The sequence below is a fragment of the Myotis brandtii genome, unplaced genomic scaffold (genome assembly GCF_000412655.1).
Source record: "Myotis brandtii unplaced genomic scaffold, ASM41265v1 scaffold8, whole genome shotgun sequence".
Lineage (NCBI taxonomy): Eukaryota > Metazoa > Chordata > Mammalia > Chiroptera > Vespertilionidae > Myotis > Myotis brandtii.
The window spans coordinates 9,095,836-9,118,413 of NW_005371219.1; the positions used below are offsets into that span (position 1 = coordinate 9,095,836).

Sequence of the window (22,578 nt, forward strand, 5' to 3'; positions counted from 1 at the left end):
AGATACTCAGTAATCTTTAACAAATGGAGGAAATACAAATGGCTAGTAAATGAAATGACTTCCCATATTTAAGTGAAATGCCACTTTTTACCTGTTAAATTCACAAGTAAAACAATAGCTCTATTTAGTGGCAAGACAGTCTCTTGTGTATATCAGAAGAACCTTTCTATGAAACTACTTGCAGAATGTTTTAAGAGACTAAACTGTTCGGATCTATAGACTCAGTGCTCTAATCCTCTGTAGTAGCCAGCATCCAAAATGGCCCTCAATGAGCCCCACTGCCTAGTATTCCTTGTGTGGTCCCTTCCCACATTGTGCAGGGCCAGTCTGTGTGATCAATAGCATACAGCAGAAATGGTGGTGTGTCATTTCCAAGATCAGTTTATAAAAGCTTGTGAAGCCTCCTTTTGGGATATGCTTTCACTCTATTGGATCACTTTCCAGCTATCATATCATGTGAGCAGCCCCAAAGTCATCCCCTACCTTATATTTCTGGCTAATTTCAGTTTATTATTCAGCTACCCACCCCATTCCCAGCCTTCTTAAACCTTTCCTTGGTAGAACTATTCACTCCCTTCTCTGTGCTGTAAGCAAAGCTCTTCTTTCACATACCAAACTACTTTCTAACTTTATTGTTTCTCCCCTTCTGAACTTCTACTAAAGGTCATGGAGTAATACCTAATTAATGCCTAATTATAAGATGTAATTAGGCATTGCTCCTAGACATATCCACAGTGCCTGTCATGTAGTATGCATACACACACACACACGCACACGCACGCACACGCACACGCACACAAAATCTATTGAACTGCATCTACTTTTACATAGTATGTCAAGCACCAGCATACACAGCATTTCAAAGCAAGCCAAGTTCCTTCTTGGTGCTGTTCAGTTTGTTCATCTCAAAGAATTAGTGTTCCCTCCTACTTCTGTGCAACCCATCTGAAGACTGTCTGCTGCCCTCTAGCTGTTAGAAGCTTCCCCCATCCCACGGATACCACTGCTGAAGGATTTCTGCTGTAAAATAGTCTTCCATTCATCATGACCACTCTTCAGCATGGTTATTGCCACACATCTCAGCAAGAACTGCTGAGTGGGTAGGGCAGGAAGGGCGTGGCTGGCACTAGACCAAAGAATTCCTGATTTTTTTTTATTTTTAAATATATTTTATTGATTTTTTACAGAGAGGAAGGGAGAGGGATAAAGAGTTAGAAGCATCGATGAGAGAGAAACATCAATTCAGCTGCCTCCTGCACACTCCCCACTGGGGATGTGCCCACAACCAAGGTACATGCCCTTGACCGGAATCGAACCTGGGACCCTTCAGTCTGCAGGCCGACACTTTATCCACTGAGCCAAACCGATTAGGGTGAAAATTTATTATATTTTATTTTATTTGACTTTTTTTTCTATTTCCTTTGCCATTGTTCTATTTTTTTTTTTATTGCTTAAAGTATTACAAAGAGTATTGCATATGTCTCCTTTTTTTTTCCCCGCCCTTGACAATCCCCTGGCCTCCCCTACCCCCCAGTGTCTTATGTCCATTGGTTATGCTTATATGCATGCATACAAGTCCTTCGGTTGATCTCTTACCACCCCCCCTCCTGCCCCCCAACCCTCACCGGTCTTCCCGCTGTAGTTTGACAGTCTTGTTCGAGAGAATTCCTGATTTTTAAATTTTTTGTAAACCCTTCTCTCTAATTTGTGAACAAAATTTTAGTAGCTGTATTTATTGTATAGAAACACTTTTAAAAAGAGAACTTAGTTACGTAAATTTATCAAATCTTACCAGTTTCTTGCCCCTGATTTACATGGATGTGAAGTTTCCAGATACCTACTTTACTATCTCCAATGTGATTGAATTATAAATCAGAGCAAATCACTTCATTCTTTTTTCCCTTCCTTAGGATTCCTAAAAAAAAATACTTATGATATCTGCCATTGTTATCTTGTTACTTATATACTCTAGACCAGGGGTCCTCAAACTATGGCCCACGGGCCACATGCAAATACAAATATTGTATTTGTTCCCGTTTTGTTTTTTTACTTCAAAATAAATATGTGTAGTGTGCATAGGAATTTGTTCATAGTTTTTTTTAAACTATAGTCCGGCCCTCCAACAGTCTGAGGGACAGTGAACTGGCCCCCTGTTTAAAAAGTTTGAGGACCCCTGCTCTAGACTTTTGAATCTCTCTAAGGGATATTATTAAAGACTGGGTTTACAGGTTTAAAATACTTGGTGTTTTTTTTTCCAAATATATCTGTATTGATTCAGAGAGGAAGGGAGAGGGAAAGAGAGAAACATCAATGATGAGAGAGAATCATTGATTGGCTGCTTCCTACACGTCCCCTACTGGAGATCAAGCCCGAAACCCAGGCATGTGCCCTTGACCGGAATTGAACCTGGGACCCTTCAGTCTGCAGGCTGATGCTCTATCCACTGAGCCAAACCAGCTAGGGCTAAAATACTTTTTTTAAACAAAGTATTTCAGAGCAAGAGGAAAGAAAAGGGAGAGAGATAGAAACATCCGTGAGAGACATCCATTGGCTGCCTCCTGTACTCCCCCTACTGGGACTTGAGCCTGAAACCCAGTTATGTGCCCTGATCGGGAATTGAGCCTGCGATCTTTTGGTGCATGGGTTGATGCTCAACCACTGAGCCACGCCAGCTGGGCTAAAATGCTTTTGGATACATAGATGAAACATATCATTACTCCTAAGTACAATCTTCTTTTCAAACTGTAAAAGATATTTTGCATGTATTTCTATTATGTGTTAAACAAAGCAGAATCCAGTTGCTATATATCTGAGACCCATCTCTGCCACTTACTAATGTCCAATCTTGGTCAAACTACAGTCTATAAATCTCCTTACTTATTAAATGGGAATAATAATAATTGGATTTTTTGAGAGCTAATATAATAATGAGTATGAAAGTACCATTACATAGTTAGCTCCCAGGAAATATTAGACTCTATTCTCCCCATTGCTTTCTTCTTAGCCCTAAATTTACAAGGTCTTTATTGAAAATTTCTTGAACTTTACTTTTTTTTTTTAACAAGGCTAATAAACTTTTATGGCATTTGTTTAGCTTCTCAAAATAGCTGAAAGGGGCAATTCAAATCGAACATTTAAAATGGTTTAATGTGCCCAGCCAGTGTGACTCAGTGGTTGAGCATCAGCCCATGAACTAGCCACATATGGTTCTTCCTTTTGAAAGCTTTTATCTACTCTCAAAGGGCGGGTATTTCAGAGGAGGATCTCAGTGGAATATTCATAAGCTTTTCAGGACATGGTCTCCACTGATCAGTTGGCGCTAGAGCAGGTCATTAGTCATCTCAGCTGTGATCTCAGAAGGAGGTCACAGTTCTATTCCTGGCCAGGGCACATGTCCAGTTACAGACTCAATCCCCAGTGGGGGCCGTCCAGGAGGCAGCTGATCAATGACTCTCATCATGGATGTTTCTATTTCTCTCCCTTCTCTCTGAAATCAATTCCAAAAAAAATTTTTTTTAATGGTTTAATGTGGCATTAAAGAGATCTAGTCTCTTATCAAACTCAAATTTTTGCTGTATTTATAAATATAGTGGCTCAAAGTATGAATCCAATGTAGAAAGCATGAGAACAGGAAATATTTGCATACAGCCTTTAAAGTACTTTTAATTCAACAGGTAGTTAGTGCCTTAGTTTTCTGAACTCTTCTTTTCTGAGAATGTGAAAGGTAGAAGTTTGGCTTGGCAGATTCTAATTGGGACTTTGACATTTTCCTGGGTCAATTCGCTTGCTTTTTTTTAAAATATATTTTTACTAGTGGCCCAGTGCACGGACTCGTGCACATTGAAAGGAAATTAATTAGAAGAAAGATTCATGCGGTAATTACGTTACTGCAAAAAATTACATGTCAAAATAATATAGTGTTATAAAATTAAAACACACATGCGATTGGTGCCAGCAAGAGCTTTATATGTATCATAAATGTGCAAATCAACAATTATTTTTAAATTGCCAGTGCCTGTCATATGTACCAGCCGGGTGGTTGGTCAGATAGATGGACGGTCGGTCACTTAGCCTTTTATATATAGAAGATAGATTGATTTCAGAGAGGAAGGGAGAGGGAGAGAGAGATAGAAACATCAATGATGAGAGAGAATCATTGATTGACTGCCTCCTGCATGCCCCCTACTGAAGATCAAGCCCGAAACCCAGGCATGTGCCCTTGATCAGAGTCAAACCTGGGACCCTTCAGTCCACAGGCCGACGCTCTATCCACTGAGCCAAACCAGCTAGGGCTATTTTGCCTTTTTTTCTGTGACCATGAACTAAACCAGTGGTTCTCAACCTTCCTAATGCCGCGACCCTTTAATACAGTTCCTCATGTTGTGGTGACCCCCAACCATAAAATTATTTTCATTGCTACTTCATAACTGTAATTTTGCTACTGTTATGAATCGTAATGTAAATATCTGATATGCAGGATGTATTTTCATTGTTACAAATTGAACATAATTAAAGCATAGTGATTAATCACAAAACAATATGTAATTATATATGTGTTTTCCGATGGTCTTAGGCGACCCCTGTGAAAGGATCGTTCAACCCCCAAAGAGGTCGCGACCCACAGGTTGAGAACCACTGAACTAGACCTTTAATCCCAAGCAGCCACTTTTATAAACACACTTTGTTGTCATGTAAATAGGTATGTACAAATGTACTACTACTGTTTAAAAAGCAACTCAAAGTACACATCCCCCAGATATCTCAGTAGCAGAACAGCATTTTATATGTGAGCAAAACCCCCAGTACCACTGTCTCCGGCAAACATTGTCTTGCAAGCTTCAGGTTTTTTTTTCCTGTGTGTTTTTGAACTAGCTTTATTTGAGCAAAAAGATCATGTGACAGTGAATAAGAGACCTATATTTTTAAAATTAATGTACTTCTATCTGATAGTCATTTGATAGGTATGTTGGCATACATTTACCTTTCTGGAAAAAAAAGAATTCCATCAAAAATAAATATTCACTGAATGTATCTTCCTTTAATAAATAATAAATCTTCAGTAAAAAGTGCACATATGTAAGTTGATGCTGTGAGTATATCTAAATCTCATTTACCCTGACTGCATTCATTCATTTCATACCAATTCTATATATCTTCTGTCTGAAAATACTGATTTGGATGTGGTTATCAAACCAGTTTCTCGGTATTTTACAATTGAAAATGAATGGAGGGACTGTTACATTTTTAACCAAGTTCATAATAAGTAATAATTTCATGTTCAGGGAATAAAATCTCTGATTAACTTAGAAACAGAATTATTGATTTATTGTCTGATTAACTTATGGTAGCAGATTTCAAGAGACTATAAACTAATTGTTTCTTTGTTATCTGCATTTTCTAAGTTTTTTTCAATGATCGTGTATTGCATAATTGAAAATGTAGAAATGATGAATAATAAAATGTCTTCATTATAATAAGAAAAATATAATGAACAAAACTAATCTTTGATCATTGGATATTCTGTAAGAATAATTCTGAAATAGAACTGTTGACAGCAAAATGGCACCAGAATGTTACTGGAGATTGGAACTTGGTTCAGCAACTGCATTTGAGTTCTGGCTAAGAAAGAATTGAGAGCCAAGACTCAAACTATAAAAAAAAAAAAAAATAGTTTATTTAGAAAGTCACAGAGGTAGAAGAAGTGAGCCATAGGAAAAAAATGGGCTCAGGAAACAAGTTACAGAGGCAAAAGAAGGGCCCTTGGAGCTTAGGAGAAAGAGCGAGGCAAGGAAAAGGTTCTTAGGGGAAATGGTGATGAAAGGCATGTGTGTGTTCCATACTAGCCACATAGGGTTCTTCCTCTTAAAGCCTTTTATCTACTCAAAAGGCGAGTGTTTCAGGGGAAGATCTCAATGGACAATTCATCAGCTTTCCAGGACATGGTCTCCACTGATTGGTTGGCACTAGGACAGGTCATTAGTCATCTCAGCTGGCCCTTATGTCAGACATGGCATCGCTTGCCCTGTTTTGCTGCTTTTCTGGGCCTGGAGCTGAAATACAACTGAAACCTAGATATTATCCCTAGGGGTTAATGCTTCAGAGTGGTTGTGCTAGGGGCCCACATGAGAGTGGCATGAGGCCACTCTTCGGCCCCTTGTTTCTCCTCAAAGGGGTTCTGCCACAAGACTAGTGACATGCGGGGGCAGGGGGAGAGGTCAGGGGCGGGTCCAAACTGCATGACCCACGATATGAAAGGTCAGGAGGTCTAGGTCTGAACCAAATGACCAGCAATATGTTAGGAAACAAAAGATGACCCTGGGGGCGTGGTCCTGGTTTTCCCATTTTTGCCTGTTGCTAGGCACCCGAGGCTTTCTGCCCTGGTGACCTTCTGTACCTGGCCCATTGTCCTTGCTCTGCTCATGCCTGTCTGCCTACCAGGGAACTATATTGATTTATCAATATATTTATATCTGCATATATACAAAGGTATAGGGATATATACAAGCCATTTCTGAACTGTGAACTTCTTGAGGACAGTCTATTTAAAATCGTCATATCTATATTGCTTCACAGAGAACCTGACCTATAATAGAACCTAAATAAATGTTTGTTGTATGATTAAAGTTGGGTAGAATACAAACCACAAAAAGTTCATTAAGAGCTGCATAAATTTTTTAAATGTTAATTTAAACACTTGAAGCCAAAAAATGTAAAATTATACTCATTACCTTTTTTCTTTTTAAACAACTTTATTGAGATATATTTGACATCTTAAAATTAACCCATTTTAACCATAAAATTTAATGATTTTTAGTTACTTTATTGAGTTGTATAATTGTCAGTTTTAGGACATTGTCAAACATGCCCCCTAAGGTCCTTCATGGCCATTTTTAGTTCCCACCCCAGCCTAGGCAACCACTAATCTACAATTCAAATAAATGGAATGTATAATATGTGGTTTCCTGTGGCTGGCTCCTTTCACTTAGCTTAAATTTTTTGTTAAATTTTTAATATATGTTTTTATTGATTTCAGAGAGGAAGGGAGAGGGAGAAAGAGATAGAAACATAAATGATGAGAGAGAGCCATCGATTGGCTGCCTCCTGTACAACCACTACTGGGGGGTCAAGCCCACAACCTGGGCATGTGCCCTGACCGGGAATCAAACCAAGGACCTCTTGGTTCATGGGTTGAGGCTCAATCACTGAGCCACGCTGGCTGGGCGTTAATGGTTCCTTTTAAAGTTTACTCATTATTTTTTATTTTGTCCTCAAATAATGGTGAAAGGAGGATTATGGTATGGGTGGCCAGAAGTAAAATGTTTCAGTTAATTAATCATTGTCCATTAATTCTAGTTAAAGGTTTCAAAGAAACACCATACAGTAAACATTGTTTTATATATTTACTTCACCATTCTTGTCCTCAGAGAGCTCACTGCGCAGAGCAGAGCTGTCCAATAGGCTACCAGGGGTGGGCAAACTTTTTGACTCGAGGGCCACAATGGGTTCTTAAACTGGACCGGAGGGCCGGAACAAAAGCATGGATGGAGTGTTTGTGTGAACTAATATAAATTCAAAGTAAACATCATTACATAAAAGGGTACAGTCTTTTTTTTTTTTTTAGTTTTATTCATTTCAAACGGGCAGGATCCAGCCCGCGGGCCGTAGTTTGCCCACGGCTGGCTAGCCACTAGCTCCTCTACCTGTTAAGTACTTGAAATGTGGCTAGTGAGGTGCTGTAAGTATAAAATACACACTAGTTTTGAAAACTTAGTATTAAAAATGTAATTATTTCATTTATAATTTTATATTGAGTATATATAGAAATAGTATTTTTGATATTGGGATAAATAAAATATGGGATTAAGATTAATTTCACCTCTTTTTTCACTGGTTTAATGTAGCTCCTAGCAAATTTTAAATTGCACATGTGGCTTACATTATATTTTTATTGGATATCACTGGTCTAGAGTCAGTAAGTGTTTGTATACTCACAGATACTGTAATGATTTTCATAATTTAAAAAGGATGAAATTAAACTGCAGTTATATCCTCTATTCTGTTGTTTCTTCTGATGGAAATAAAGTGTGATGAATAATCTAATTATACTAGTAAATTATGATGGGTTGCCTCCTCTCTGATTTCTCTATTTAACTGTTTACAAAAGATTGTAGTTCCTTCCTTACGCCTTTGACATTTTCATATAAGTTAAAGGAAATAGGATTCTTGTATTTTAGAATATTAGCACTTAAGAACTGATTTGAATATAGAAGGGAGTTAGAGGTCCAATTATCTAATTTTGCTTTATTCCAAAAATATATTTTAACAGAAGCCCCTTATCTAAAGATAAAATTTGCTTCATCATTTTTTTTTCATTTCCCCCCTTACCCTAAAAAGGGCAGTTCTCATCCTAGTCAGTTTGGTTTCGTGGATAGAGCGTTGGAAGGGTCCTGGACTGCGGGCTCAATCCCCAGTGGGGGGCGTGCAGGAGGCAGCTGATCAGGGTTTCTCTCTCACCATTACTGTTTCTATCCCTCTCTCCCTCTCCCTTCCTCTCTGAAATCAGTTAAAAAATAAAAATAAAGAATATGGGCCCTTTATTTTTTAAAAAGGCAGTTCTCGCCCCCTTAGCTCTCTTTAGGTAGGTTCAGCATCTCTTAGTTCTGTCTTGTGGCACTAGCATGAGTATTTTGAATAGTTTACATCTTAACTTTTATTCTTTAAAATCTGAAACAATTCGGTTACTCCCAACACCTTTTTGTCTTGGTTTTTGTTGCATTTTTTAGGAAGATTCTATCACAAATGACATTGGAATATCGACTTGGAAGGAGCAGACTTTTCTCTCCCATGGTGCCTTATTAGCAAAGAGCTGCCAAGCTGCAATGGAATTAGCAAAGCATGATGCTGAGGTTCAGGATATGGCATTTCAGTATGGGAAGCACATGGCCATGAGTCATAAGGTATTTGCACACCCTTTCTCCTTCTCCGTGCTTAAAGAGCTAAAATGATACATCAGAACTTTTTGGCCATTTGGTAAGCTTTTTCTCAAAAAATGCTTATTGTGTGTTGAAAACCTATCAGTCATAGACAGTGATTGTTATATAAACAGTGTGATTGGTGAATACTGTGTAATTTTGACAGAAAGCTGCAGCTTACTTTAACCATATTTGTGATATTTGTCTTTTCTTACCATCTGAAAGGGTTCTTGAAAGAACTCTTGCAGTTATTAAATTACATGTAATGTTGCTATTTATAGAATAGAATATTTTCATTTTTGTTACAGTTCCCTTCTAGTTCCTTATGTAAAGCAAATTATGGAAAATTAATGAAATTTGGAAATATACTGAATAAAATTAAAAGCTTTACTTCTAATAACTGATTCTTTTGAATGGGCATAATAAAATATAAAATGTCCTAAGATTAGCTGTTGCATTGTTTCCTCTATGGATATATAATTGTAAAATTGTATTTAATATATTTATACCTTAAGTGTTACTTAAATAGCTTATAAGAAGGGGGAAATACCTATATATATAAAAGGCAATATGCTAAATGTCCGACCCTCCAATTGGTCGCTATGACATGCGCTGACCACCAGGGAGCAGACACTCAACACAGGAGCTGCCCTGATGCGCACTGGCACCATGGACCTGGCGCCCACAAAGCAACACTTGGCTTCCCCCAAGCGGGACACAGGCCCTGCCACCACCCCGGAGCGACAGCCCACCAAATCGCAGCCATTATCTATATATACAAAAGGCTAATATGCTAAGTGTCCCTCCGACCATCTGACCAGTCACTATGATGCACACTGACCACCAGGAGGTAGACGCTCAACACAGGAGCTGCCATGATGCACACTGGCCATTTATAAAGAAATGGTACCATGGACCTGGGTCCGACAAAGCAACACTCGGCTTCCCTCAAGTGGGGCACAGGCCCCGACACCACCCTGGAGAGACAGCCCACCAAATCGCAGCCAATGCTACTGAGACCCATGGGGCAAAATGCAGCCCACAGCCCAATGCAGCCTGGAAACAGTGGCTGTGGGTGCCAGGTAATGATGTCACATAGCAACACTTGTCTTCCTCTCCCTAGTGACAGGCCATTTAACAATAAATGGCACTATAGACCTGGCACTGACAAAGCAACACTGGGCTTCTCCCAAGTGGGACAAAGGCCTCACCACCACCCTGGGGCAACAGCCCACCAAATTGCAGCCAATGCTGCTGAGACCCCATGGCCAAAATGCAGCCCACAGCCCAGCCTAGAAACAGTCACTGTGGGCACCAGGTAATGACATCACATAGCAACACCTGGCTTCCTTTCCCAAGAGACTAGCCTTCTTGGAGTTTCTTCAGCCCAGGAACACTATAGCCAGGTGCAAACATTTTACACTTTAACCAAATGTCTGTGAAGCATTTTTCCCGTGCCTCATCTCATTTGATCCTCACAGAAGTCCTGGAGTAGGTAGATAGGAGACTCAGTAGAATCTTATTTTCTTTTCATTACATGGAAAATGAATACTTAGAAAGTTTAGAAACTTGATCCAACTGAAAAGAAGTAAGAAATGGTGGACCTTGAAAATGACTTCAGGTTTTCTCACTGTGCAGAATATAGTCAAACCCTTTGTTCTCCCTGTGTGATCTACAATAATAATGTACTTCATGTTGATATTTACTGCTGTGTTGCTGACAATTACCTGAAAGAGAAGTTGGGATGCTTCACTGGGCTGAAAAAGTTTAGCTAAATCAGAAAGCAGGTCTTATTAAGTAAGTTTATTCTATATATATATATAAAAGACTAAGTTGACTCACGCATGTGCAATACATACAAAGCTCTCACTGGCGCCAATTGCATGCGTGTGTTTCGACCTGTCATTGTCGATCGTGAATTTGGTTGACACTTCTATTATAGAGAAAGGGCGAATAGTGATATTAAAATATTTCTTCTAATTAATTTCCTTTGCACCGGGCCACTAATATTAGTATAAATGTAATATGTCCAGATAATTTTTTACATATTTTATTAAATCTTAGGTTAGTTTATCAAGCAATTATATTTATTAAGTGTTTTTGTAAATCCTGACCTTGAACTTAAAGTAAAATAAAGGTTTCTGCTAAATAAAAAAGGGATATGTTAAGGAAAAATTATTTTAAAGATTATTGTTAATCATATAAACTGGTTTTTGGCTTATTAAAGTACACCTAAAACCTGCATTTCTTAAACTTTATTTTTCACTATATTACCTAGTATTTTCTGTATATGACTAAGACATACCAGTGTATATGCATTTCACTCATTTAACTCTTTTCACTACTTCTAGATAAATTCTGATCTCCAGCCTTTTATTAAAGAAAAGACTAGTGACTCCACGACATTTAATCTGAACTCAGCTCCTGTAGTCTTACATCAGGAGATTCTTGGAAGAGATTTGTGGATTAAACAGATTGTCGAGGTAAATGAAAGTACTCCTATATTAGGTTCCAGTAGAATTAGCTGATTTTAGAACATAATTCATATTTTATGATCATCTAAGACAGTGGTTCTCAACCTTCCTAATGCCGCGACCCTTTAATATAGTTCCTCATGTTGTGGTGACCCCCAATTTCATTGTTACAAATTAAACATAATTAAAGCATAGTGATTAATCACAAAAACAATATGTAATTATATATGTGTTTTCCGATGGTCTTAGGCGACCCCTGTGAAAGGGTCGTTCAACCCCCAAAGGGTCGCGACCCACAGGTTGAGAACCACTGATCTAAGACATCAGCCATATAAGAACTTATTCATATAACAGGTAAAATTCTTACTTTGTAATCTACATTTTAAGAGGTAAAATGTTACTTACAAGTTAGAAACTGCAATACTATGTTTGTTATTATCTGAGTATTTAGAATACTGCAACATAAAACTAGTGTGTATGGTGAATACTAATTAACTCAGATGATTTTTTTTTTCCTAAAGGCTTTCAAAAATCGGGCTATGGTAATAGCACTACCCTTTAACTGACAGCAATTTTCCATCTGCAAACTCTAGCACAAGCTGCAGAATTCCAGGAGGTCCGTCTGTCAGCTCATTGGGTTATTTTAAAACAAACTTGGACCCTGAATATTCAAGTTCTCAGGCATTATCATAGGGGGGGGAAGCATGGTTAAGTGGGAAGGGTAAAGGGGCTTAAGCTGGCTAATTTTCCCACTTTGGGGGCAGGGAAGTTGTGGGTGACGAAAGGAAACTTTTTTGGTTTTTGTTTAATCCAGAATCCCTGGTTCAAAAGTTATTGCCCTTTTACCTAAAGCTTCATGGAATTTATGTAGCTTCATGGTTCTGATTGATTGGGTTAACCTGAGAATGACACAGGGAAGGAACCAGGCACAGCTGAGGGGGTAGCTACCATGCTTAAAGCAGAGAGTTCCTAAGTGATACCTGCATTCAGAAAGATAAGTTGTTTGCTCTCCTCCCCCTCCTCCCCTATTGGCTCTCAAAATGCTATCAGCCATCTTAAAATCCCTTATTCACCAGGTAGGAAACAATAGGATTCCTTTCTGGGGAAACTGTCAAGCTCAGGCAATAAGACCTGCAGATGTGAATGATTGAGGCCCCCCAGTAAACATGCCATGTCCTTGCAGCCCTCCAACAGGGAGGCCCACCAGTTGACAAGCCCCAAAGTATCCAAGTGCAGCACCATAGGTACTAGAGGACCACTGGGCATTTGAGTAAAACCTCTGCCATAAAAGAATGAGGCAAGGCTCTTCCTTTCCGATCCGTCATTTGAGGTGTAATGGCAGATTTTCATGAACGTCCTTACAGGGAAGACCATCTCTCTCAAAGTTGAACCCTTGGATACAATAAAAAAAATGTAAAGGCCTAGATCAGGGCTGGGCAACCTTTTTGTGAGTGCGTGCCAAAACCAGCAAAATCTCTGACTCAAAATTCTTCTGCATGCCAACCCTAATTTTTTGAGAACATGTTAAGGTGTACGTATGTGAAGAACCTTGAAGAAATAATAAAATTCATTCGAGCAACAAAAACACAGTATATGATGATGAAAAATACATTTATTTTTTAATGTATACATGTACACTGGTAGTCAGACAGAAAACTTTATGACTCCGTTTGATATTATCAGTGGGACTTTTGCTGCTGCATCACTGATGACAGAGATTTTACATCAGGTTTATATTTCGTGACCTTCAGAGATATGCACGAGCTACTACTTTCATCCATCAGGCTACTCCTATTACGAGACTTAACAAAATTCATCACTGAGAACAAAGATTCACAAGCGTATGTGGATGAAACCAAAACACTGGTCAGATCTAGGAAGGCAGGGAGAGTTAAGGCAGAGGCATAGAAATTGCTCTTCCCCTCTTTCGTCAATCCATGTCTATGGTCTTTAAGATAACTTGTTATGTAAAATTATTTATTTATCTAAGATGCACCTACACTGAATTTATCTGAAAAATAAAAAAGTCGATATTAAGAAAATAATTGTAAATGGAAGATTATAAGAGAGGGTTTCGCGTGCCAGCAAAAGTTACTGGCGTGCCATGTTTGGCACGTGTGCCAGGGGTTACCCACCCCTGGCCTAGATCCAGGATAAGGAAGGAATTCCTCCTGATCAGCAAAGACTGATCTTTGTTGTCAAGCAACTGGCAGATGGACATACTTTGTCTATGACTATGACGTTCAAAAGGAGTCCACTCTTCATCTTGTGTTGAGACTTCGTGGTGGTGCTAAGAAAAGGGAAAAGTCTTACACCACTCCCAAGAAGAATAAGCATAAGAGAAAGAAGGTTAAGCTGGCTGTCCAAAGTAGATGAGAATGGCAAAATCAGTCGCCCTCACAGGAATGGCCTTCAGATGAATGTGGTGCTGGAGTTTTTATGGCCAGTCACTTTGACAGATGGTATTGTGGCAAATGTTGTCTGATCTATTACTTCAACAAATCAGAAGACAAGTAATTGTATATGGGTTAATAAAAGACATGAACTAACATTAATAAAAGAAAAGAATGAATCAAAAACAAACTGATAAAAAGAGGGAACTTAGAAGAAAAGAGACTGTAAAAAAAATGACATTTTCAAAAGTACTGTAATCAGTATACTCAGGAGATATTAAATCCATAAAATAAGAGCAGGTTATATATTTTAAAAATGACAATCCAAGAATGAGAAATCAGAATTATAAAATAAAAAATATAAAGCAGAATATTTTTAAATAGAAAATATAAATGAGAAAATCTCCCAGAAATTTGAATGAAAAGATAATAGAAAATAGAAAAGTTAAGAAAATTGGAGGACCAATTTAAAAGATTCTCTATGTATTGTGAATCCCAAAAAGAGAATACTGAAAATGCAGACAAAAAAAAAATTAACAATGAATTTTTTAAAAGAAAAGAAAATTTCTAAAAATTGAAGGCCCTCAGTCTCCAAATTGAACTGGTGCCCTAAATAATGAATTTTAAAAGACCCATGCCAAATCATATCATTATCAGATTTTGAAACAATGGGGATAAAGAAGATATCCTAATACTTACAGAAAGAAAAAGAAAATCCTACCTGCAAAGGATCAAGAATCAGTTGGTTAGAGCATTGTTCCAGTACACCAAGGTTATGGGTTTGATCCCCACTCAGGGCACTTTTTAAAAAATAATAATGGTAATCCAAATGGCCGTGGAGACACTGAAAGCTTCAAGACAATGGAGTTCACTTCAGTATTCAAAGAGAAAATTATTTCCAACTTAGAATTTTATGCCAGTCATGTTGCCAATGTGACATTAAATAAAGACAATTTAAAACAGATAAGCAAGATCTCAAAAAAACTTACCTTCCAAGCATCTTTTTTCAGGGAGTAGGTGAGGTATTTCTATCAAGGCAAGAAGTAACCAAGAAAAAGAAAGTCATGGACTTTAGGAAGTAGGGGATCAGAAATAGGTGTGAGGCAGTGGGAAATCCTAGGACAAAATGAAGGAAAGAATAATAAGCCAACAGTGTTGCCAATAATAAGAGCACTTACCATATGCCAAAAACTGTTCTAATGAGAAATCAGAGGCACAGAGGGATTAACTACCCTGTGCACAGTCACACAGGTAGCACATGGTGGAGCCAGGATTCAAGCCTATGTAGCCTGGCTCCAGGGCCCATGTCCTTAGAGTAACATGCTACACTGTTTCTAATCCAAGCAAGTCTTGGGCTGATGGCTATGCATCCAGTCTGCATTGGAACAAGAAGACAGAGACCTCCAGGAGAACTATCTCTAAAGGAAAAATGGGACTGATGATTGCCTAATGTCCTCAACCATATAGAGAATTTAGGGACAAATAATGATAGGCACAGAAAAGTAAGGGTTCCTGTTACTTTTACTGCAAACACAAAATTTGCCCCAAAACCTAGCTACTTCAAATAATCATTTTATTGTGTTCATGGATTCTCTGGGTCAGGAATTTGGACAGTGCACTGCGGGGGTGACTGCTCTGTGATTTCTGGGGCCTCCGCTGGAAAGACCCAGTGGCTAGAAGTGACTCAGTAATGCTGGGGCCTGGGATTATTTGGAGGCTCCACTCTCACCTGGCACCTGGGCTGGGCTGTCAAGAAACCAGGCTGCTGACCAACCAGAGTGCTCACACATGGCCCCTCCATTTAGTCTGGCTTTCTCACAGCCCGGCAGCAGCAGAGTAGTCCAACTGTTTACCTGTCTGATGAGAACTCCAAATGCAAGTGTTCCAGCTGCACCATGTCTTAGAATTAGCCTCCCAAGTCCCAGTCACTTCCATGGTCTCCTGTCAATTCAAGGGGAAGGTTGTAGATCTCACCTATCAAATGGGAAGAGTTTCCAAGAATTTGGGGCCCACATTTTAAAAGAGCCACACTAAACATGGATAAAATGATGTAGTTATTAGCTATAATAAAAAAATTAATGTGTAAGAAAGGAAATGTAATAGTTCTCTACGTGGCCTAAAAAATATTTATATAGCATAAAATACAAATATCAAATATTGACTTAAAGCAAAAATGTCATCAATGCAAGGAAGTGAAGGAAAAAATGTATTTTGGTCATGTAAGAAATGTAGGGGGTGGGGGCAGCTGGGGGGAAAAGGAGACTTATGTAATACTTTAAACAATAAAGAATTTTTTAAAAAGAGAGAGATAAGATCATTTTCCTTACAATTCAGGTACCCCCTACCTCTGTCTAAATTGTCCATGTAAATTACTTACAAAGTGGGATTGCTTTGAGCTTGGCTGGGAATTGTTTAAATAAAAGGTGGATTTCTCAAAAAGAAAAAAGAAAAGAAATGTGATTATTTTTTTCATGGTAGGATCAATAGATAATGTCTAAAATTTAATCAAGGAGGAACAATATTTGAAGATTAACAGCAAAAGAAACAAAGAGAGGGACACAGGACAGAGAGAATCTGGAGAGTGCTAGGAGTTTTATTAGAAGTCTTATACTATTTGACTTTTTAAATAATATACATATATTTGGTTTTATTTTAAAACTTTTATTTTAAAGTGTTATATACTTTATTACAGTGATTTTACTTCAGTCATCTATACCAGGAAAAAATATCAGAGATTGGGCAAAGACTTACGTATTAAAATATAGTAAAATACTAATTCTAAAAGGAAGAACATGAAAATTGATGCATTTCAATATAGAAAAATGTTAAATGAAGTATCATACAATTGGGATATCACATGGCTATTGAATATTGTATTACTAGGGTATATTTGTGTATTTTTTGACAGCTGAACTGAAAATATATATACAGATGGTGTTAGTAGCTCTAATTGAGTTACATTAGAATACATTACAGATTTACATTTTGGTTGAAAAAATACAGCTAAATATGTTCAATGAAAGTTATCAACTCTCCCTACCAACTATTCATATATATACATATACATGTAAGAGTAGCATAGATATGAATTTTAAAGGAACTTCACTGAAAAGGAACATATTTAACTCTTAGTTTCTTTGTAAGCATGCTAAATTGTCAATGTAGACAACACGAGGGTCCAGGATTTCCTAAACAGCTGGTGAAATATTCCCAAACCAGTATCCCCAACTTGATTTAAATTCAAAGGGATATCCTTTCCAAATCATCTGTGTGTAGCCACTGACTTCAGGCTCTTCTCCTTATATCTGCATGTCTGAGTCATGAACAGGGTCACTGATGAGAGAGGATGCATTCATCTGAAGCAAATAAATGTTAGTTTCTGTCATGCAAGTGGCAACAGTCTTCAGATTGAAGATGCCTAGCAAGTTTATTTTAATCTTCTAAATTATATTCATATTTATATAAAGCTCTATAAGAGAATGATCTGGTACTGTGAATGAGTTAGGGAACACAATTTACATAACACTTGAGAGAGACATTCTATCCTAAATCTCAAGGAGGTTTCATATTAATTCTAAAACTAGCCCTTTCTAATGCTCTTTTCCAATTTTTTCGTGAAATTTGCCTCCTCTGCATTTTTGCGGTCCTCTCCTCCCCCACATTTTGAATTTTATTGCAGCATTCTTAAGGATAGTAGTGAATTAACCTTTGAATTATTCATAGTACCTGGCTTAGTGACTTACTTGGAGTAGTCATTCAATTAATATTTATCAAAAAGTTTGTGTGGTGTGGTCTTCACAGGGTAAGCTATATTTGATGGCAGTCCGTTTTGTTAAATAGAGTCAAGTTGGTGTAGTGGAAATGGCCCATAGAGGACCAGGATTTGGAAGACCTGGGTTCTAGTTTGGGCTTTGCTAGCATCTGCAAAACCTTTATCACATCCTTTCACGTCTTTTTTATTATTTTCTGTAAAATGATGGCATTTGAACTAGATCATTTCTAAGATCCCTTTCAGCTCTTAAATAAATCTAAGAAATACGTCTCTTAGGCAAGAGATGCATCATAAGAAAAATATTTATCTCTATTAGAAGCTTAATACTTTTTTTGACATTGAGAAATAGAAAAGTCTTGCTCCTGAAGGTAGAAGTCACCTATGATTTCTTATTTTCACATATGAAATAACTTCCCTGCTCTTCTCAGATAGGTGTGTTCAACATCATTGTGAAGTCAGGATGAAGAGCACCTCTGGAATTTTTCATATCAAGCGCTGTTACCTCCTCTCCAACTCTCTCTTTCCCCCAAAAAAGTCTTAAGATTAGCTAGCCCTCTCCCATCGCGCCCATAGGTGCACACATACACACACATACACACCATACTCATTCACAAGAGGCAATTTAGGGCACTAACCAGGCCTGAAACAGCTGAAAAATATTTGTTGGGCAATGTCTCCATATAAATTCTACAGATTTCTCCCTACCTTAATTTTAAATTTAAATTTGTAGCTGCTGGAAAATAATGATCAGGTAAAAATACTGATAGTGAATGGTGATTCGCCCTAGGGAGGTGAAGTCATTACTCAGTTATCATTTGATCCCTAATAAAAGAAGGTGGAATCTTCCCGGGAATCACAGAGCTCTGACTCTCTTGGGGAGTCCAGGGGCTATTGCAGGTCAGCAGCTTTATTTTTAATGATCCTTCTCGTTTTCTGCTGCCATTACAAGTCACCTAGAGAAATGAGAATTATGATATTTTCTTGGTTATTTCTGAAAGTACCGAAATGTCACTTAGGCTTGTGGCATTCTGACGGTGTCATAACCAGCCATAAAATACCTTACGTGAACTGCATATTACCAATGCTAGGCTGTAACTCACTTGTCCCTAGATATCCTACTATTCTTATTCAAAAAGTTGAGACAAAGACGGTTAGGCAAAGCTGGTATGTATGAACATAACACATGCATACTCGCAATCTAATACCTTTCCAGCTCTGTAACTGGAGAACCTGATTCTTCTACCAAATCAAAAAAAAAAAACTCACTGGCTACTTCACCTGCTGGACTAGCAGATAGAGTAGATTTCTGATTTGTGACCTTTTTAATCCTCTCACACTATACCCAAACCATTCTTCTCTATTCCCTAACAAACCTCCTTTTTATGTATAAACTCTACCTCTTAATACCAATGCAAATGTACAGAGAGTTTATTTTCAGTAAGACCTGTTTTCTCTAAAGGAACCAATTATATTTCTGCCTATGCCAAGGCAAAATACCTTTAAAATGTCTTTCCTTTTGCAGCCACCAATATAATCTTTTAATCAAACAAGAAACCAAGTATTTACATGGACTCAAAGCACCCTGTCGATTACAAATTAAATACATCGAACAAACTTAGTTTCTCCAATAATGAGACAAACTGCTATTGTGTAATTCCTGATGTAACAGAGAAGTATACAGCATCATCTGTATAGTTACCTTGCCAGAATGTTTAAGCTTTAATCATAAGAAAACAATCAGACAAATCCCAGATAAGGACATTCTGCAGAGCAACTGACCTGGACTAAATGCCAATATTGGACATAAAGCTGGCCGTCGGGGCCACAGACTTTCCATCCTAGGACCATGGCCCAATTTGTTCATAACCTTGCAGAGGAGGCCCCACTAGTAAACGCTACTGTGACTTATGGAAGCCTTGATTGACCACATTTTGGCACTATGCCAACCCCTGCTTAGATCCCTACAGATATTCAGAGCTGGAGAAATATAGTCATAGTGCTCAAACTGGTAGTTTCAGGCAGCTCACAGTTAAGAAAGCTCTGCTGAATGGTTTGGTGAACACTGAAGTGTGGATGTGATTTTATGTCAGCAAGATCATAGGCAAGTGTGGCATCCTTGGCTATAATGTTTGAAGATCAATCTTTAACATCTGTTTCTTTTTGGTTTATTATTTGAAAGTTCTTGGAATATGAGTGATCAGAATGGTGTTTGAATTTTAAAAAGATCTGTCAAAAATGTCAATATTATGAAAGAAAATGTAGTGGTGTGTGGACTGTTGTAGATGAGAAGATATTAAAAAGCCATGACATCCATTAGGAATATATGATTTTTAATTTGATCTTTGATTGGGACAAAAACAGCTCTGAAGGACACTGTTGGTTGACTTGGAAATTTTGAATATAGATTATATCTTAAATATTATAGTAAATGTTACACTTGTCAGGTGTGATCATGTCTTGGGTTATGTAGAACATCATTTTGTTCTTTGGAAATAAATGCTGAAGGGATGAGGCATCATGATGTCTACATTTACTCTTATATACTCAGCAAATGATCATATAGAGAGAAAGCAAATATGGCAAAATACTACCAATTGGTTAATCTAGGTGGAGGGCAAATGGGTGTTTATTATATTCTTTCAACTAAACAGTTTGAGAGAAAAGTAGTTTTCATTGGAAGCTAAAGAAGAGAATCTTTAAAATAAATTTTTAAAAAGACTATAGCGGATAGCATGGGGGAAGAATAAAATGGTAATAGAGATGATCAGTCTCAAGGATTTCTCCACTCCCTGCTGTGGAATATTAGTTTTCTGCTTTTAGAAAAAGGTTTCCCCATATCCAGCTTTCAAGTCCAGATAACAGTAGGTGGAAACTGGAAACAGTTCATTTATGTCATCTGATCCTTCTTTGTTACCTGACTTATAAAAAAGCATTTGCTTCTTAAAATAAAAGACCACATTGTACATCCATTACTTACCAACAGGGAATTTATCTGGCTCAGTCTGCAGAGACTGGTATATAAACGTTTGGAATTAATCCCTCTGTGCATCCTCTCAGAGTGCTGGCTTTTTTTGCTTTTGTATAGAATATTGTTTTACAGTACTCACTGTAGCTGTCTGAGCAGGCCTCCAATGTCATGAGCACTGGCACACAATCTTGTCTACTTCATATCGTTTTGCGTGTGTTTTAATTTACTGGGGTGAATTGGTTAATAAAACTTATATAAGTTCAGGTGTATAATTCTGTAATATATCATCTGTATATTGTATTGTGAGTTCACCACCCCAAGTAATTTATCCCCCCCTTTACCCTCTTCTACCTCTCCCCACCCCACTTTCCCTCTGGTAATCACCATACTGTTGTCTGTGTCTATGAGTTTTGGTTTTGGTTTTGTTTTTTGCTTAATCCTGTCACCTTTTCCACCCATCCTCCCTCCCCAGTGACAGCTGTCAGTCTATTCTTTGTATCTATGAGTCTGTTTCTATTTTGATTGTTACTTTATTTTGTTCATTAGATTCCACATATAAGTGAAATCATATGGTACTTGTCTTTCTCTGACTGGCTTATTTCACTTAGCATAATGCTTTCCAGGTCCGTCAGTGCTATCACAAAAGGTAAGATTTCCTTCTTTTTTTACAGACAAGTAATATTCCATTGTGTAAAAGTACCACATTGGTTTTATCTACTCATCCACCAATGGACACTTGGGCTGCTTCCAAATCTTAGCTATTGTAAATAAGGCTGCAATGAACATAGGGATGTGTATATTCTTTCTGATTGGGGTTTCAGGATTCTTAGGTTATATTCCCAAAAGTGGGATCACTGAGTCAAATGGCAGCTCCATTTTTAATTTTGGAGGTAGCTTTATACTACTTTCCACAATGGCTGCACCAATCTGCATTCCCACCAACAGGGCACAATGGTTCCCTTTTCTCCACATCCTCACCAGCACTTGTTTGTTGATGTATTGATGATAGCCATTCTGACACATGTGAGGTGATATCTCATTGTGGTTTGAATTTGCATTTCTCTGATGCTTAGTGATGGTGAGCATCTTTTCATGTGTCTATTGGCCTTCTGTATGTTCTCTTTGGAGAAGTGTATATTCAGGTCCTTTGCCCATTTTTAATTGGATTATTTGGATTTTTTTTTTTGGTGTTGCATTTTATAAATTCTGGATATTAATCTCTTACCAGATGTATTATTGGCCAGTATGTCCTTCCACTCAGTGGGTTATCTTTTCATTTTGTTGATGATTTTCTTTGCTTTTACTTTGATGTAGTCCATTTTATTTGTGTTTCCTTTGCCCAAGGAGATATAACAGAAAAGATATTGCTATGAGAAATGTCTGAGATTTACTGCCTATATTTTCTTCCAGGACTTTTATGGTTTCAAGTCTAACATTTAAGTCTTTAACCTATTTTTAGTATATTCTTGTGCACAATGTAAGAAGGTGGTCTAGTTTCATTTTCTTGCACATATCTGTCCAATTTTCCCAACACCATTTATTGAATAAACTGTTTTTAAGCCATTATATGTTCTTGCCTCCTGTGTCAAATATTAATTGACTATAAAGGCATGACTTTATTTCTGGCTCTCTATTTCATTCCATTAATCTATATGTCTGTTTTTATGCCAGTACCATACTGTTTTGATTGCTATGGCCTTGTAGTTTGATATCAGTTTGATATAATAGTTTGCTTCCTCCAACTTTATCCTTTCTTCTTTCTCAGGATAGGTGAAGCTATTTGGAGTCTTTTGTGGTTCCATATAAATTTTTTGAATATTTGTTCAAGTTCTGTGAAATAGGCCATTGGTATCTGGATAGGAATGGTGTTGAATCTATAGATTGCTTTGGGTAGTATGGACATTTCAATAATGTTAAGCCTTCTTATTCATGAACACAATGTATGCTTTCACTTATTTGTATCTTCTTCAGTTTCTTTCTTCAGTGTCTTAAAATTTTT

General features: G+C 37.6%; 1 protein-coding gene and 1 pseudogene across 1 annotated transcript in view; both read left to right on the forward strand.

Annotated features, from left to right (window-relative positions):
- Positions 1-22,578, forward strand: part of PDSS2 (prenyl (decaprenyl) diphosphate synthase, subunit 2) — a 249,588-nt gene that overhangs the window by 196,928 nt on the left and 30,082 nt on the right. The window contains exons 8-9 of the mRNA XM_014531279.1: positions 8,784-8,957; positions 11,324-11,455. Of these exons, the coding sequence (XP_014386765.1) occupies positions 8,784-8,957; positions 11,324-11,455 (306 nt within the window). The remainder of the gene's footprint in view (positions 1-8,783; positions 8,958-11,323; positions 11,456-22,578) is intronic.
- On the forward strand, positions 19,279-19,744 carry LOC102256676 (annotated as a pseudogene).